Source organism: Haliotis rufescens, unplaced genomic scaffold (assembly GCF_023055435.1).
Source record: "Haliotis rufescens isolate VD_foot unplaced genomic scaffold, xgHalRufe1.0.p SCAF_2, whole genome shotgun sequence".
NCBI classification, from domain to species: domain Eukaryota; kingdom Metazoa; phylum Mollusca; class Gastropoda; order Lepetellida; family Haliotidae; genus Haliotis; species Haliotis rufescens.
This window is the reverse complement of record NW_025963890.1, coordinates 14,397,591-14,414,692: the sequence shown is the minus strand read 5'-3', so window position 1 is coordinate 14,414,692 and position 17,102 is coordinate 14,397,591. Positions and strand designations below refer to the sequence as shown.

The window sequence follows — 17,102 nt, the reverse complement described above, 5'->3', positions numbered from 1 at the left end:
TACAAATGTCATATACAAAGGGTTTATCAGTTCTGTACAACTGTGGACAATAATAACCAACAACAGGAACCCAAGGAGTGTGGTAGCCATACCACCGAGTCTCATAAACAACCAAGCATAAATAAGGTATAAATAAACTGTACAAATGACTTAACAGGCACTCATTACTTCTAGGGAACCAATCCTGCCACATTAAATACCTTATTTAAATTTGTTTTCCTTAACAAAGACATAGGCCTTCCTCCCTGTGAATGAGTATGTTGAGTTTAACAGTATTTCAGATGTATCATGGGGTCTGTTTTATTAAAGCCCAAAGTGCTGGTCTTAGACCTTTACAACTTTCCACAAAGCATAGGCCTATGACTGTCCAATACCTTTAACACAGAACATACGGTAGTCTTCCGTTATGGATCAGGGACCATTCCACAAAACCATCCTAGCGCTCATTCATTGTGAGTCAATGTTAAAGTATGGGAGTTATGATTGGCTAAGATCGCTTTGTGGAACGATGCCCAGGCCCCTTTGTGGAGCAGGTCCTATGTGTCTGCATGGTCTTTATGCTGTTAGGAATACAGCAGTTATATCATGGTAGGAAATACCCAAATTAGTCTACACCTATCTATGGGAAAATCAAACCCAGAACTAAGTGAGCTGAGTGAACACACTAACCACTTGGCCACACCACAATGTTGGATGATCAGGTTCAGAATTATTGTTCATGATAATAACAAACAAAAGAACCTTCCTAATATTTATTATTGTTTTTCTATCATATTTGATCCTCTTAAGACTTCTATAAACAGAAATGCAGAATTTCCTGTCCTCATGTCTGTTATTAGTTTTCAATTTTGTCAAATATGACAGGTCCCCTAAAAGCAACGCTGGTGGTGCTAACAAAAGGCCAGGTGAAAGGGTTTACAATGTGGGGCTGGGTTATTGATACAGGGAGTATTTATTCAACAATATGCTCATCGTTGAACCCAAGTGGCATAACGGAGAATAACAGGCAGATTAACACTGCAAATATATACAGGCGTTTTGACACATTCTGCTGTACAGGATTTCAATACAATTGTTGAGGTTCATAAAACAGTAGGTTTTGCAAACGTAAATATGATATTAATTTAGATCATTCATACGCTTTCATAGTTTTGTTCACCTACCCTTTTTGTTTTGTTTACCATCTGATAAAAATGTTTATACAAGTTTTATGAAAAATGTGCCAAAGGCCTACAATTGTTTATTACAATATTTGTATGCTTCTTTTGCCATTATCGTCAACATATTCTCATCTCGTCAACAAATATTGCTTCTATGCAAACAGACACTGAATAGAAACCCACAGCAATAAATTAAGAGTAAAATTAACTCGATCGTTTTTCATGCATGTTGCATGCTTGTTTTCGCCTAACTGTTCCATCTACAATATATACAAATAGAAACATATTATCAAAGCATTTCTGATGACACACAACTATGATTACACTCATTCTATGGCATATGGCGTAAATAAAATTAATATTTGCTGACCAATTACCCTTTGAATGAAGGCATATTATATGCCTTAAAACCACCATGTATCTCTGTAAATATTGAAATGTATAAATTAAATCATTGAAAGAAATATGTGAAAACAATCATGCTGTCTGGGATGGCAGTGTGTAGATGAAGACTGGCTTATGACACATTGCTGAAGTATTAGGAATAAAAGACGTATTAACAATTCTGTTCTCAAATCCTAGATCTAAATGATAGTTTTGTTTTATTGAAATTAACCAAGTTAACTTATGAAATAAATTTACAATTTATATCCTAACAGGTGGAATAATGCGTCAGTCGCATAACAGGAACACAGCAAACTTGCCCTGCCTGGACTGGACATATAAGAATGGTGCACAACTTGTAGCCATGTCAGTTAAAAGTTAATGTCTCATTTGCAATATCCCTTACAGTGACGAGAATAAATCATACATTCAAACATCATGTCTGCAACATCACCCTGCCATGTGCCGACCACCCGTCTACATGTCAATGTAGGGTTCAATCCTGGTTATCAAACACACCTACCACTGGGCCAACAACTGATTTCACCATCCTAGTGAGTGAGTGGGAGTGAGTTGGGTTTTAATGCCGCTTTTAAAATTATTCTAGTTATATCACGGCATGTCAGCTTTATGTGGGAGGAAAGCCCAAAGTGATGCAGGTCTCAGATGTTTACCACTTTGGTGAAACCCAGGAGCACGGGTATGGTGCGGACAAACCTAGAAACATAATCGGGGCGAACCGGGATTTGAACCCACAATCATAGGTTTCTGGCGTGCTCAAGGGACTCAACTCTGCACATCGAATCGCAGCGGCTTAGACGACTGGGCCACCCGTGCCCTCTCACCATCCCAGTGTGTAGGAAGCAAGAAAATAGGGTTCTACTGTAAGCTGAGCATTCTGCTGTTTTGGGATACGGCAAGCAAATAATTCAAGTTTCTCCCTGACAATGAGGTATTCTATAGTAAGCAGCTCTGTTCAGTCATAGACATGACACATACATTGTATCATATGCTACCAACAAATGTTCTTATAATTACATATTGAAACCATTAATAATGCAAAATGATACTTTTACAATGCAATAAATCTTGAACTGGGTCATGGTTTCAGGTGGGTTCATGTTTCTATATTAGCTGGGCCAATGATTGGTAATTTCATAAAGGACACAAATTACAAGGATGCCAGTACCCTATGCTAGTCACATGTAATTTCCCCATACTCTTAATAGTCCTTGCAAAATTTGGTCTCATGTCTGGTTTAAATCTTTTGAGAATAAACATCATCAAGTTCCAACAGAAATAAATCCTTCACACACAAACCTTGGTCCAACAACAAGAATGCAGATATAAGGGGAGGCAACTCTAAAGAAAATCTCTTCCATGCTTTGTGTGAAAATAGGCCTAGCTACATTCTAATATCAGTAGTACACCCCAAAGTGTACAAATCACAATGGTCTACCATGTATCGGTGTTCTTCTGTTTAACAAGTTAGTAAGGGTCACACAAAAGGATAATCAGCGAGAAGCACAGAAATAAACTGTTGGCCCCCCCCCCCCCCCCCAAAAAAAAAATAAATAATAAAAAAATAATAGATCCTGAATATCGGGATTGTACTTTCAAAATTACCTTACTTTATTGATAATACCTCACTGGTCTCAAGTCCTCATTACAAAGGAATGAAGAGCGACAGAACAGACCTCATACAGGTGTAGAAATATATCTTTACAAAACCTAATGAGTAGCACAAGTATGTCATGCAGAAGCATTCACCACGTTCATGATGAAACTAAGAAACATGGAATGTTGTGAACATGACTTCAGTCTCACAAGAGATTTAAGGCTCCTAAATATTTTGAAATTGACAGGGTTTTTTTCTTATTAACTGACACAGCCTTAGAAATTCTATTCATAAAAGACTTGTCCCAAGAACGAGTGTAATCCTTAATTCACTATTCCTCAGTTTGTAGTTCATCCTTCTTGAATGAGACAAATTATTTACCATTTTTTTTTTATGTCTGTTTTATTGACTTCTAATCTGTAGCAAAATTGAAGCATTGAAAACTGGTTCAGAATCATAGCCCTCAAATGGAACCAGTCAATGAGGACTACCATCATTGGATTGTTACTTGTCCTCAGCACAATTTAGTACCCTCGGGCTAGTGGACTAGCATGAATTTTGATGGCTGCTGTAGATACATTGTATATCAAAGACTGAGGAACAGATTCCATAAGCATTATCAGAATTTCAGACAATAGGACAATGCACACTGGTTCTACCATAGTCCTCTTCACAGTCAATCATTTCAACTGCGACTTCTACACCAAAAACAATAATATATGTGCACCAAAAAAATATGAAAACTAAAAATGACATGATGTAACATTATAACAACTAAAAGAGATATACTCGCAAGACAGTAACAAAACAAAACAGGTGCCACTATTAAATCAATTGTGATTAATTCCTCATTACAAACGTGCAGCAATACTCCAATTTAATGATGTGATAATCATTTATAATACCAACACTAGTCACTCTGTGTAAATAAATAGTAATTGTTGCTGATTGGGTTAAAACCATTCACCATTAGTATCAATTCTAGAGACATCTTTAATGACTACTGTATCATTAGCTAAAAGCAGTATACTTACATAAGGACATGCTTCTCTTATCAACATGAATCAAAAACATATCTTAAGATAAAGATCTTAACTTGTCAAGCAGCTGTCAAGTCCAATCTACAAGAGCTCCAGATAACTTGTTGAGCAATTGAGTTTTTACTCCACGGGTTCTATTTTCATTGGGTTATCACATTTTTCACTGGGTAACCAATATTTTTTCACTCACCTATTCAACACTCTATTGGGTTTTTCCCAATATGAGTAACCATTTTGAGATTTAAAAAAAAAATGAAATAATGTTTTAGATGTAATACACCGCGGGGTCAGTTTCTTGGACCCTGATGACAGCGGTATATCGAGGGATCACTGTATAATGGTTCTAAATATAGGCTTGATAGCTCGTAAATGTGTTTCAGAAATTAGCTCCATTGTTTGCATGCCTAAAATGCTTCATTGGGTATTTACGCACGCTGTTTTCAAACAATTTCCATTTAATTTTCCATTTAATGGATGCGTTTCTGTACGCAAGTTAATTGAAAGTAATTGGGTTTTAAATAGTTTTGGGGGGTATTTTACGCAAATACACAGCTTATCTGTAGCTGTCTACTAAAAGTATTTGGGTTGAGTTTCCAGTTATTTCATTTGTCTTGATTAGCATTTCACAGCATCACAAGTATAGACATGTGTGATCATATCACTTAACAATCTTGTTGATGAAGTGGAAACAACAGACCTAGCCTAATATCACACAAACAACATGGCACTAAACACATTTGTTCTACCAAAAATCATTGCCAGAATACATGCATACCGGACATTTTGAACGTTACCCCCAATACTCCGTACATTAATCTTGCAATGCTTAGATATCTGGACCTAATGTCTGTTTAATAATCATCATTATAAGACAATAAGACATCATGTATGGCAGTCCAAGCTTTGTTTATTATTCAACCCTATTGAAGCACATTGAAAGCAAATTGAAAGCACATGGTGCTTCCCCAACAGCTGCACCAGTGGTGAGTCAGTTCAGTGCTAGCATCAACTTCAACCATCTCATCGATGTTCATGATATTAGTCACTGGATTGTCTGGTCCAGACTCGATTATTTACAGACCGCTATCATATAGCTGGAATATTGCTGAGTGCGGCGTTAAACAACAAACCAATCTCATTATCATAAGACATGAATAGAAAACCCAGTTAAGTCACTAGTCCTCACAAATAATGTATGCAACCGTACAAAGTTAATTCTAGTCCTGTGCAGGGATGCAGATAAAGATGGATGCACGGATGCACATTCACCTTTTGGTCTAGCCACTACAATGTTCTGCTGAATCCTGGATCCACCTCTGATATATATTGATACATTAACTACTCAGCATCATGAGCTCAGTTGTAGGACCAGTGCTTAGAAGACAGACAAAGAAGCAAATGTAGCTCTACTGAGGCAGGGGATGTGATTACGTACATATATAATGTTTGCTCACTGACATATAAACTACATGCATGATCTATCATATTCGCCATAATGAACGCCCTAGTCAGTCAGAATATAAACAAAGGAACGCTAACAAAAATCATACACAAGTTAAATTTGTTTTCAGAGATTCCATTAGAATACCTGCCTTGTGGGTGCTGCTGAGTCACAATATCATATTCTGGCCCAGAGACGTGTATGGTTTTGGTGTATTTCTAATATACATGAACACTCGCCGATTCAAATCTTGATAGAGTAGACACCATGAGTAATAAAATCCTAATAGCTAATTTCAGACAGTGGTTAACACAACATAGCTATTTCAAAACTAGCAGTCCGTTCAGATTTTAGCTGGTCACAGCACTAGTGGTCTTATCCAACCCTGGTCATGGAACAGGAACATGGGCAGTTGGTAGGAAGGAAACAGGTTTTGTACCCTAACATCTGTAATGCATCACAGCCTTGTCTGCACGGACATCTACACATTAAAACTCTGAAATATATTACCATCAAATTTCATACACATTTAACAAGGCAATTTATGTGATGACAAAATATCATAAAAATATCATTTCATTCATCTAGTTGTGCACTTTATTTAAACTCATAAATCCCTATATATGTATTAATCTACACACATTCTCTCATTTTCACAGGACTCCATAGGAACACTTGAACGGCACACTTGAAATGAAAACTGAAACTGGTAGTGAACGGAAACCAAGGCTAACGTTTAAGTTGATTATTATTCAAAAGTGATTGCCTCAAGACCACATTTTTATTTTATTATCCTTACCCAAAACACTCATTTCTGTGTTCTCAAATCCACCTTCTCAAAACTGTTGATAATTTTGAAAGATTAAACATACATTTCTTTCACAATCATACATAGCTATCGGTATCAAGTTGACTAGAACATTATCAAAGAGAAAGTAAAACACTGTTCTGATTAGGATGTTCTATTTGCATCATCATAGCAGTAGGCTTCCTTCATCACAACATATATTCAAAATATTCTATGCCTTCAAACATTCCAAGTCAGGAACGTCTGTATACAAGATTACAAACACATCTGACAGCTGGCTACTACTACATTTGATTAGATAAACGACAACGGAGTATAAGAAACGGAGTATAAGAAACAGAATATGATAATGAATCCATACAACCTATCAATTTTATGAAAGTTACATAAATGAGTAATAAATTAATCAAGCTTCAAGCCCTTTACAACAAAGCTATGAAATGAGAAGAACACTTTTTGAAAGTTATAGGATGACCAAAGAATGATAGATAGTCATATCACAGGTGAGCCCTTGCTGCCATTGCACGTACATAAGCTTGGATTCTCCTGTGACATGAGCGGGGAGGGGGCTGTTATGACTTGCATTACCATGGAAACAACAATATACAAAAAAACAAAGAAGGTAAGCTGTTGGTGATGTGGAAAAGTGCAGCATGGTTTGGCTAAATATATCACATGTAAGTATAGTATGTTTGGTCGCTACTGACCACTGACTATGATGACAAGACAAGACAAGAGCGTGCTGTCCGGGAAAACAAATTTCTGCTATCTTCCATGTTTCCTGACGCAGGACAAATATGTAATTCATAATTGTAGATGACTCACATGTGCTTGATAAGGGCCAGCACAATACCTAGAATGACCCCGAATATGTCTTCCTTTTATTTGTTTTGCTGTATGTGGCGGCCACATATGCTTGATAAGGGCAGCACAGTACCTAGAATGACCCCGAATATGTCTTCCTATTATTTGTGTTGCTGTATGTCGCGGCCACATATGCTTGATAAGGGCCAGCACAGTACCTAGAATGACCCCGAACAGTACCTAGAATGACCCAAAATAGTTCTTCCTATTATTTGTGTGGTGACCACATATGCTTGATAAGGGCCAGCACAATACCTAGAAAGGCCCTGAATGTTTTCCTAGCATTGCATATTTGTAGCCACATACTGTCAACATGAATAAAACCATATAATGTACATTTAGCATCCTGTTGACAGATAGATATCTGACAGGATTAGTTGAACAAACTCCACGTGACATCCTTGCTCTGACCTCAGCACTCAACCCTCTTGGAGTATCACACATGGATGGCAACAACCTTGTAACAACAGAACATATCGCAGTCGATTAGCTGGCTGTACTGTATAAACTCCCACAACATGACAGCCATATTGACTGTCAAGCAACAGGCACAGCTATACAGAGGATACAGGATTGTTAATCATGACACCTCCCATTCTTCAACCCCTAGATAATATCATAATAAATATGTAAGCTATAAATAATTAAATAAAGAATAAAGTCCATTTGGTTGACTCTGAATTTTAAAATTCTTAAAGTTTTCAAAGCCTAAAATAAAGCAGACAAAATTCATGTGAAACAGGTTAACCTGCTCCCATAACCTGCATCTTATCACAGAGTAGATTTGTATACATATTGCTTTGGATGTATGGAAACTATAGTAATGGCTTTTGCTGGATTAGAAGCAGCAATTTCATGCCACCAAAAGTATCCTACAAATTCATTTTTAAAAACGTTCTTAGTCCCATTTTTGGGATGGAACAGGTTAGTATTCCGGAGATCATAGTACCACAAGAACTGTTTGTAAGTAGAAGAACAGGCGTTGCATCTGTTGTAGGGTTGATGTCCCTTTATAGAACAGGACACAAATTAAGCTATGTTTCTATGGTAACAGGGAACATTTCTGAGTAAATATTACAAAAAGATCTTTCCTGTTACCATGGAAACGAAACTGTCTCGATGGAAGGAGGTTCCAGCTTGCGTCTCCAGCAGTCATGTTTCTTCACCAGAAGCTTGTTGTCCCATGGCCAAGCACTCGCCTGTCTTGTCAGTCTGTGAGTTATGTACAGCTGATGGCTGATTATGTACAGGATTATTTTTCAAGGATGTCGAACGCTGGTCCGACTCGGATGAAGAACTTGCGTAGGATGGATCTCATTTCTTGCTTGAGGTCAAACATAATGGATTCACAAAGGAACGGGTAATACTTGGATGCATGGACTCGGAACTGCAGAAAGAAGAAAATACCACTCCTTTTTAAAGACTAAAGCTAAATAAAAAATAAATAAAAATATTCAACAAGCATCTCTGCAAATATATACATAGTGATGAAAACCCCCCAAAACAATTCACAGAGATGACATATCAATTCAAATCAATGTTTACTTTGTGTTGATGAATTGTCTGATCAAAGATTCTTTTTTGCCTTCAGCCAAGGAGTATTGAAGCTCTACAAGCTACTATGTAAATGTTTCAAGATCACTTGTCTTACCATGGATAAGGATAAAAGATGGATGGTTGATTGATTAGATAAAGTAATGGGAAACATCAGAATTTTTTTTAGCAATATTCCAGCAATATCATGGTGGGGTCAGATAAATTGAAGTGATGAAGTAGTCCTACCCTCTGATCGGACATCTTAAGGACTCGAGTAAGCAGCAGCAACATGAGGCTGCTCCATGCCTCGCGGTGGCTGTCAGACTGCAGGGACAGGAAGTAATCCAGGGCATCGCTGCAGACACTGAAACACAGATACATAGTGTCACACATCACTGAAACACAGATACATTGTGTCACACAACACTGAAACACAGATACATTGTATCACACAACACTGAAACACAGATACATAGTGTCACACAACACTGAAACACAGATACATAGTGTCACACAACACTGAAACACAGATACACAGTGTCACACAACACTGAAACACAGATACACAGTGTCACACAACACTGAAACACAGATACATAGTGTCACACAACACTGAAACACAGATACATTGTGTCACACAACACTGAAACATAGTGTCACACAACACTGAAACACAGATACATAGTGTCACACAACACTGAAACACAGATACACAGTGTCACACAACACTGAAACACAGATACACAGATACACAGTGTCACACAACACTGAAACACAGATACACAGATACACAGTGTCACACAACACTGAAACACAGATACACAGATACACAGTGTCACACAACACTGAAACACAGATACATTGTATCACACAACACTGAAACACAGATACATAGTGTCACACAACACTGAAACACAGATACAGTGTCACACAACACTGAAACACAGATACACAGTGTCACACAACACTGAAACACAGATACACAGTGTCACACAACACTGAAACACAGATACATAGTGTCACACAACACTGAAACACAGATACATTGTGTCACACAACACTGAAACATAGTGTCACACAACACTGAAACACAGATACATAGTGTCACACAACACTGAAACACAGATACACAGTGTCACACAACACTGAAACACAGATACACAGTGTCACACAACACTGAAACACAGATACACAGATACACAGTGTCACACAACACTGAAACACAGATACATTGTATCACACAACACTGAAACACAGATACATAGTGTCACACAACACTGAAACACAGATACAGTGTCACACAACACTGAAACACAGATACATAGTGTCACACAACACTGAAACACAGATACATTGTGTCACACAACACTGAAACACAGATACAGTGTCACACAACACTGAAACACAGATACATAGTGTCACACATCACTGAAACACAGATACAGTGTCACACAACACTGAAACACAGATACATTGTGTCACACAACACTGAAACAGACACACAGTGTCACACATCACTGAAACAGTGTGATACATTGTGTCACACAATACTGAAACAGACACACATTGTCACACATCACTGAAACACATATACATAGTGTCACACAACATTGAAACACAGATACATTGTATCACACAACACTGAAACACAGATACATAGTGTCACACAACACTGAAACACAGTGCATAGTGTCACACAACATTGAAACACAGATACATAGTGTCTCACAACACAGACACATAGTGTCACACAACACTGAAACACAGATACATAGTGTCACACAACACTGAAACACAGATACATAGTGTCACACAACACTGAAACACAGATACATAGTGTCACACAACACTGAAACACAGATACATAGTGTTTTGTTATGTGTTGAGGTTATCTGCTACAGTAGCTTATCTGTATCTTGTGACATTTGTATAATGCATGGATCCCCTTGATGTTCATCATTTTGAACACTGAGTATGTTCATTTTAAATGCAGACCAACAACAATGTATTATAAACATACTGTTGACATCTGTTGACCTATAACATTGGAACTTACTCTAGCAACTTCTTCTCAATGTCTGGCCAGGCGTCTGTCCTTGCTTCATCATTGTACATACGGAACAGGATGCGGAAGAGACACGCCAGACTCTGTGTTTCCTGCTTCAGTAAATTGGGTTTGGCTTTACCTTTAAAACCTGAAACATATTGTCTGCATGAAATGCATCACATTCAATTGTTGAAAGATTTTGGGATATTTTATTGTACAAGAGTGACCCAATAATGGCTTATCTGCTGTGATGATTTGTCCGAGTGAGCCCGAACTGATCTGGGTTTCGTTGTACAAAACAATCTTAGCACTAAAACTGACGTAAGACTGTGTTAAGGTATGGGAGTTACGATCACCTTAGCGCTAAGATTGCTTTGTACAACGGCACTCTGTTGTTCTTTTTAATCTAAGGGTGGGGATGGGATGGGGTTGGACTTCATACTGCAAAAAGCTATTCAACCAGCAAACGTACAGGGTGGGCTATTATCAGAAAAATTTAAACTTGATGGTTTTGTGACCTTGTGGGTGAATGAGATCAACTGTGGGTGAATGAGATCAACTGTGGGTAAATGAGGTCAACTGTGGGTGAATGAGATCGACGGTGGGTGAATGAGATCGACTGTGGGTGAATGAGGTCAACTGTGGGTGCAAGAGATCAACTGTGGGTGAATGAGATCGACTGTGGGTGAATGAGATCGACTGTGGGTGAATGAGGTCGACTGTTGGCGAATGAGATTGACTGTGGGTGAATGAGATCGACTGTGGGTGAATGAGATCAACCGGATGAATGAGATGCTGTGGGTGAGATCGACTGTGGGTGAATGAAATCGACTCGGTGAATGAGATCGACTGGGTGAATGAGATCGACTGTGGGTGAATGAGATCGACTGTTGGTGAATGTGATCGACTGTGAGCGAATGAAATCGACTGTGGGTGAAGAAGATTGACTGTGGGTGAATGAGATCGACTGGGTGAATGAGATCGAATGTGGGTGAATGAGATCGACTTGGTGAATGAGGTCGACTGTGGGTGAATGAGATCGACTGTGGGTGAATGAGATCGACTGTGGGTGAATGAGGTCAACTATGGGTGAATGAGATCAACTGTGGGTGAATGAGATCGATTGTGGGTGACAATCTCTGGGTGAGTCGTACTGTTAAATAGTACCACGTACCAGCTTTCCAGAGTATATTCCTTTGTTCGTGGTTAGAGTTAAAAGCTTTGGCAAACTTGTGGGACTGGAGTAGACAGTCGACGAGCATGAACAGCTGGTTGGAGCTGAGGAACTGGTACATGCCCTGGTCCTCTCTCTGCTGGGATGGGTCAAACAGCTGTGCCTCGTCACTGTTAGCCTGCACAGTCAGATATATACACTGTAGGAATCAAAGCCTGTACCTGACTAAACACTGTTAGCCTGCACTGATAAAGTCAGATACATACACGGTAGGTTCAAAGCCTCTTCAACTCATACCCCTTCCTCTAAATGTCTGGGTTTATTTAAGAACTTTCTTCAAGATATCTTTGCATTTATGGAGGTATATGTATAAAAGCTGATATGCATTCTGTATGCAGAGTTACACAAAGTGTACACCTGTGCTGCTTGTTATCTCCACTGGTTATCTACATCAATCAACTATAGAGGATATTATATGAGTGTTCATGTCATACTATGTTTACGACACGAGTGTCTTAATACCAGAATTTAGGCATGAGGGTCATAAACATAGTATGACATGAACACGAACATAATGTTCTATTTTTCACCGAAGTAGATGTCTTCATACAGAGACGAATTTTAGAGTTTACCTTAAGGACAGCAAGTTGCAACCGCAGCAAAACCTCAATTTGTAGAATGACTTCAACAGTCTTTAGCTACGACCTCATTTCTAGTGTGATGTCATTCCAACCTCATGTCACAAAAGATTTGAATGACGTTAACAATGCCGTCCGAATGACGTAAACAATACACTGTTGTCTTGGGACGTGATGAGACTCTAGGGCACATATGTTTGCACTCGTAGGTAAAAGTGAGTGAGTATGGTTTTACGCCGTTTTTAGCAATATTCCAGCAATATCACGGCGGGGGACACCAGAAATGGGCTTCACACATTGTACCCATGTCGGGAATCGAACCACGGTCTTCGGCGTGACGAGCGAACACTTTAACCAGTAGGCTACCTGACTGCCCCTTGTAGGTAATAAACTGTGTCATCTCACCTGTGCTGCAGCCAGGTACTCGGCATCCTCCTTCTTGCTGGTGGCGGGGAAGAAGACGATGTTGTCGATGGTCTGGATGAGCTCGAGCTGCACCACACACTTGATCAACAGGCCCTGGAACAGCTTCTGCTCAGTCGCAACTTCTGCAACACCACACACACAACATCTGTACACATCCTGCGGTAGTCGGCGCTCCTGCCCCCATGTCATGGTGGCTGGTAAGTAATCCTCGGTCCTATTCCACCAAGTGATCACAGAGCTACAACTATTGTAAGTCTATGGTAAAGAATAGGAGTTGTGATAACACTAGGATTGCTTTGTGGAATGCTGCACAGACAAAGACAAACAAGTAGTTGTGTACACCGAACTCAGCAATATTACAGCTATATGCCTACAGTGAATAATCAAATCAGACAATCCAGTGAATGGCATCATGAGCATCGATCTATGCAATGACATGCATCAACCAAGTCAGTGAGCCTGACCACCTGATCCAGTTAGACACCTCTTACAACAAGCGCGAGTTGCTGAAGATCAATTTTAACCCAGATCTCTTTGCAGGGGATCAGTGATTGAAAGTGTGAGCATGAAGCCATTGGTGTAAAATGAAACACATCAGCCTGGCATTGTTGACATAGCTACCACTTAATTGGTTTCCATGGTTGCAGTCATCAACATTCATATCATATAATCAAATAACCAAGTGCGGGCCAGGTGAGCCAGAGTTTGAGCAAGAATCCATGCAATGATACACAATCAGGTCACCACACTGTGACCAACCAAACCTTATTTTACTTGTATTTTATGGAAGGCACTGAGTAGTGAGAATGTTTGATGCACTGCTCTCACCACTACGATTACGGCTGTGTAAAATACAATGGGGTTACAGCAAGATGAATTGTGGCTGGGCAACCAGGTAATATTTATGAGACTTGAGAAACTGCATGTCTTACTTGATCGAGGTATTTTGTGATCCCGTGACTCCACGGAGACGTTACTGCCAATGCTGTCCGCTCGCCTCAACTTGCCGCTCTCGTGGTTACTTTCAAGGGACAGACCAGACTCTGACCTGGTGTCCTGTTGACATCAATAAACTTGTGTGAGTACACTACTTCCTCTTTCCCACACAATCAGCCAAACACATTGTAACTACTCATTCCTCAGTTTAGTCAGTCTTATGACAAACACACTGGGGACCAGTTTTGCCATGAATCCCCAAGAGTCATACATGCTTCAACTGACCATAGAGTGTTGGTTGTGAAGTGTGCTGATCTACAAGACCCCCAACCCTCTCCCTCTCTATTGTGCTCTCCTGCCTTTGCAAAGCCCATCTTAAAGTACCTCTGCTACCCAGAGTTCCTTGCGGTCAACCTAGTATCTCTGCCTATGGCCATTGATAGGTTTTCATTATGCTGTACTGCTCTGATAACATTCGTTTGCTTTGTTTGTTTGTTGTTTAATGCCGCACTCAGCAATATTCCAGCTATATGACGGTGGCCTATAAATAATCAAGTCTGGACCAGACAATCGAGTGATTGACATCATGAGCATCGATCCGAGCAGTTGGGATATGGTGACATGCATCGACCAAGTCAGTGAGCCTGACCACCCAATCCCATTAGTCACCTCTTACGACAAGCATAGTTGCGGAAGACCAATTGTACCCCGGATCCTCACTAGTAGCTTTGATAACAGAATTAACACGAGAGAAAATTCAGGTCTATCAACTTGGCTTGTGGCAGTGATGTACTGCCAGGTTATCACTGTGTCTGTGTGTCACTGGAGACCTAAATTATACATCATGGAGCATGCTTCATACAGATGAAAAGTAAGTGAATGAGTGAGTTAAGTTAACGCCGCTTTGAACATTATTCCAGTTATATCACGGCGTGTCAGCTTAATGTGGGAGGAAAGCGGAAGTGATGCAGGTCTCAGATGTTTATCACTTTGGTAAAACCCACGGGCACGGGTATGGTACTGACAAACCTAGAAACATACTCGGGGCAAACCGGGATTCGAACCAAGGCTCATAGGTTTCCTGCATGTCCAACTCTGCACAGCGAATTGTGGTGCCTTAGAAAACTGGGCCACCTGTGCGTCAATACAGATGAATATGTTCACTGATGTAGTGAGTGAGGCGAGGTGAATGGGGAAATGCAAGTGCATGTGTGTGTGGCTGCTTGTACTAGTCCGGACTAATGCCGATTTTATAGTGCTAGCCCACTGAGATACCATGCCGCAGTTTAACATGAATACCCCACTCAGAGACCGTATACTGATGGGGTGGGGATTTAACCCTGGATCTTCCGCTCTCCAACTGGACGCTCTACCACTAGACCACGGAGGCGGTCTGTAGCGAGAATTATTATAGGGTAACATGGTGTAATAACCATTAGATTTGGAACTTACCTGATTGTCCATGGAGTTTGCATCATAATCACTGGCAGTGTCTTTGGATGGTGACACAGAGTCCATCTCATCCTCGGGTCTCCATGACAATAACCTGGAAAGAGAATCGTAACACTCAATGATACATACGTGGTATTTATAACAACTTTGTAGAATATTGCATTATTTATTCATATTCAACTGCACTCCTTAGAGGCAAGAAACTCCTCTGAGAGACAAAGGAGAAGCTTGAGGAGTTACAAGAGTTGGGTCATAATCTATTCATATGAAGCAACAACTGAACTTCTGAGAAACAAAGGACAAGCTTGAGGACTTAAGAGAGTTGGGTCATTATCTATTCATATGAAGCAACAACTGAACTTCTGAGAGACAAAGGACAAGCTTGAGGACTTAAGAGAGTTGGGTCATTATCTATTCATATGAAGCAACAACTGAACTTCTGAGAGACAAAGAACAACTTGAGGACTTAAGAGAGTTGGGTCATTATCTATTCATATGAAGCAACAACTGAACTTCTGAGAGACAAAGAACAACTTGAGGACTTAAGAGAGTTGGGTCATTATCTATTCATATGAAGCAACAACTGAACTTCTGAGAGACAAAGAACAACTTGAGGACTTAAGAGAGTTGGGTCATTATCTATTCATATGAAGCAACAACTGAACTTCTGAGAAACAAAGGACAAGCTTGAGGACTTACGAGAGTTGGGTTATTATTACAATCTATTTATATGAAGTAACAATTGAACTCGGACAGACTTACGAGTGTGGAATGGTAGACTTGAAGATGTCCAGCATGCACCTGCAGGTCTTCTCCCATACCTCCGGGGCGTACTTGATGCCATTAGAGATCACCAGGTTCTCCAGGCAGTTGGTCCCAGAGCGAGCCAACTGCTCATTGTCTGCACACAAACAACGTAACAATTACTGCTCACGAAGACTGATGTGTCGTACCTGCCCTGCCTCAATCTCATTAAAATCAGATCTTAGTTTTCACTATCGCTAAACAAAGATCTGAGGACATCCCATTACGGTTCACATCAGAACGACCTTTCATCCAACCAATCAGAGCGTTGCTTAACAGATCATTAAAGTGACAGTCGGAATGTGTTTTCTAATCATGCAACAACGAAATATTTATTTATGCCCTGCCCTGCCTGTGTGTCTTCCTGCCCTGCCTGTGTGCCATACCTGCCCTGCCCGTGTCGTACCTGCCCTGCCTGTGTGTCATACCTGCCCTGCCTGTGTGTCATACCTGCCCTGCCTGTGTGTCTACCTGCCCTACCTGTGTGTCTACCTGCCCTGCCTGTGTGTCATACCTGCCCTGCCTGTGTGTCTACCTGCCCTGCCTGTGTGTCTACCTGCCCTGCCTGTGTGTCTACCTGCCCTGCCTGTGTGTCATACCTGCCCTACCTGTGTGTCTACCTGCCCTGCCTGTGTGTCTACCTGCCCTGCCTGTGTCATACCTGCCCTGTCTGTGTGTCTACCTGCCCTGTCTGTGTGTCTACCTGCCCTGCCTGTGTGTCTACCTGCCCTGCCTGTGTGTCTACCTGCCCTACCTGTGTGTCATACCTGCCCT

General features: G+C 40.3%; 1 protein-coding gene across 5 annotated transcripts in view; it reads right to left on the bottom strand.

The window, feature by feature from the left end:
• Window positions 1-3,477: 3,477 nt before the first annotated feature.
• The window catches only part of LOC124113731 (brefeldin A-inhibited guanine nucleotide-exchange protein 1-like), a 56,069-nt gene continuing 42,444 nt past the window's right edge, over window positions 3,478-17,102 (bottom strand). For 4 of the 5 annotated variants that reach the window (XM_048399658.1, XM_048399661.1, XM_048399660.1 and 1 more), the window contains 8 exons: window positions 16,287-16,425; window positions 15,525-15,618; window positions 14,069-14,192; window positions 13,116-13,258; window positions 12,073-12,250; window positions 10,908-11,046; window positions 9,098-9,215; window positions 3,478-8,702 (listed from right to left, as the gene is read on the bottom strand). In XM_048399658.1, the coding sequence (XP_048255615.1) occupies window positions 8,568-8,702; window positions 9,098-9,215; window positions 10,908-11,046; window positions 12,073-12,250; window positions 13,116-13,258; window positions 14,069-14,192; window positions 15,525-15,618; window positions 16,287-16,425 (1,070 nt within the window). In that variant the 3' untranslated portion in view covers window positions 3,478-8,567. The remainder of the gene's footprint in view (window positions 8,703-9,097; window positions 9,216-10,907; window positions 11,047-12,072; window positions 12,251-13,115; window positions 13,259-14,068; window positions 14,193-15,524; window positions 15,619-16,286; window positions 16,426-17,102) is intronic. The other variant, XR_007222169.1, reaches the window with a different exon arrangement.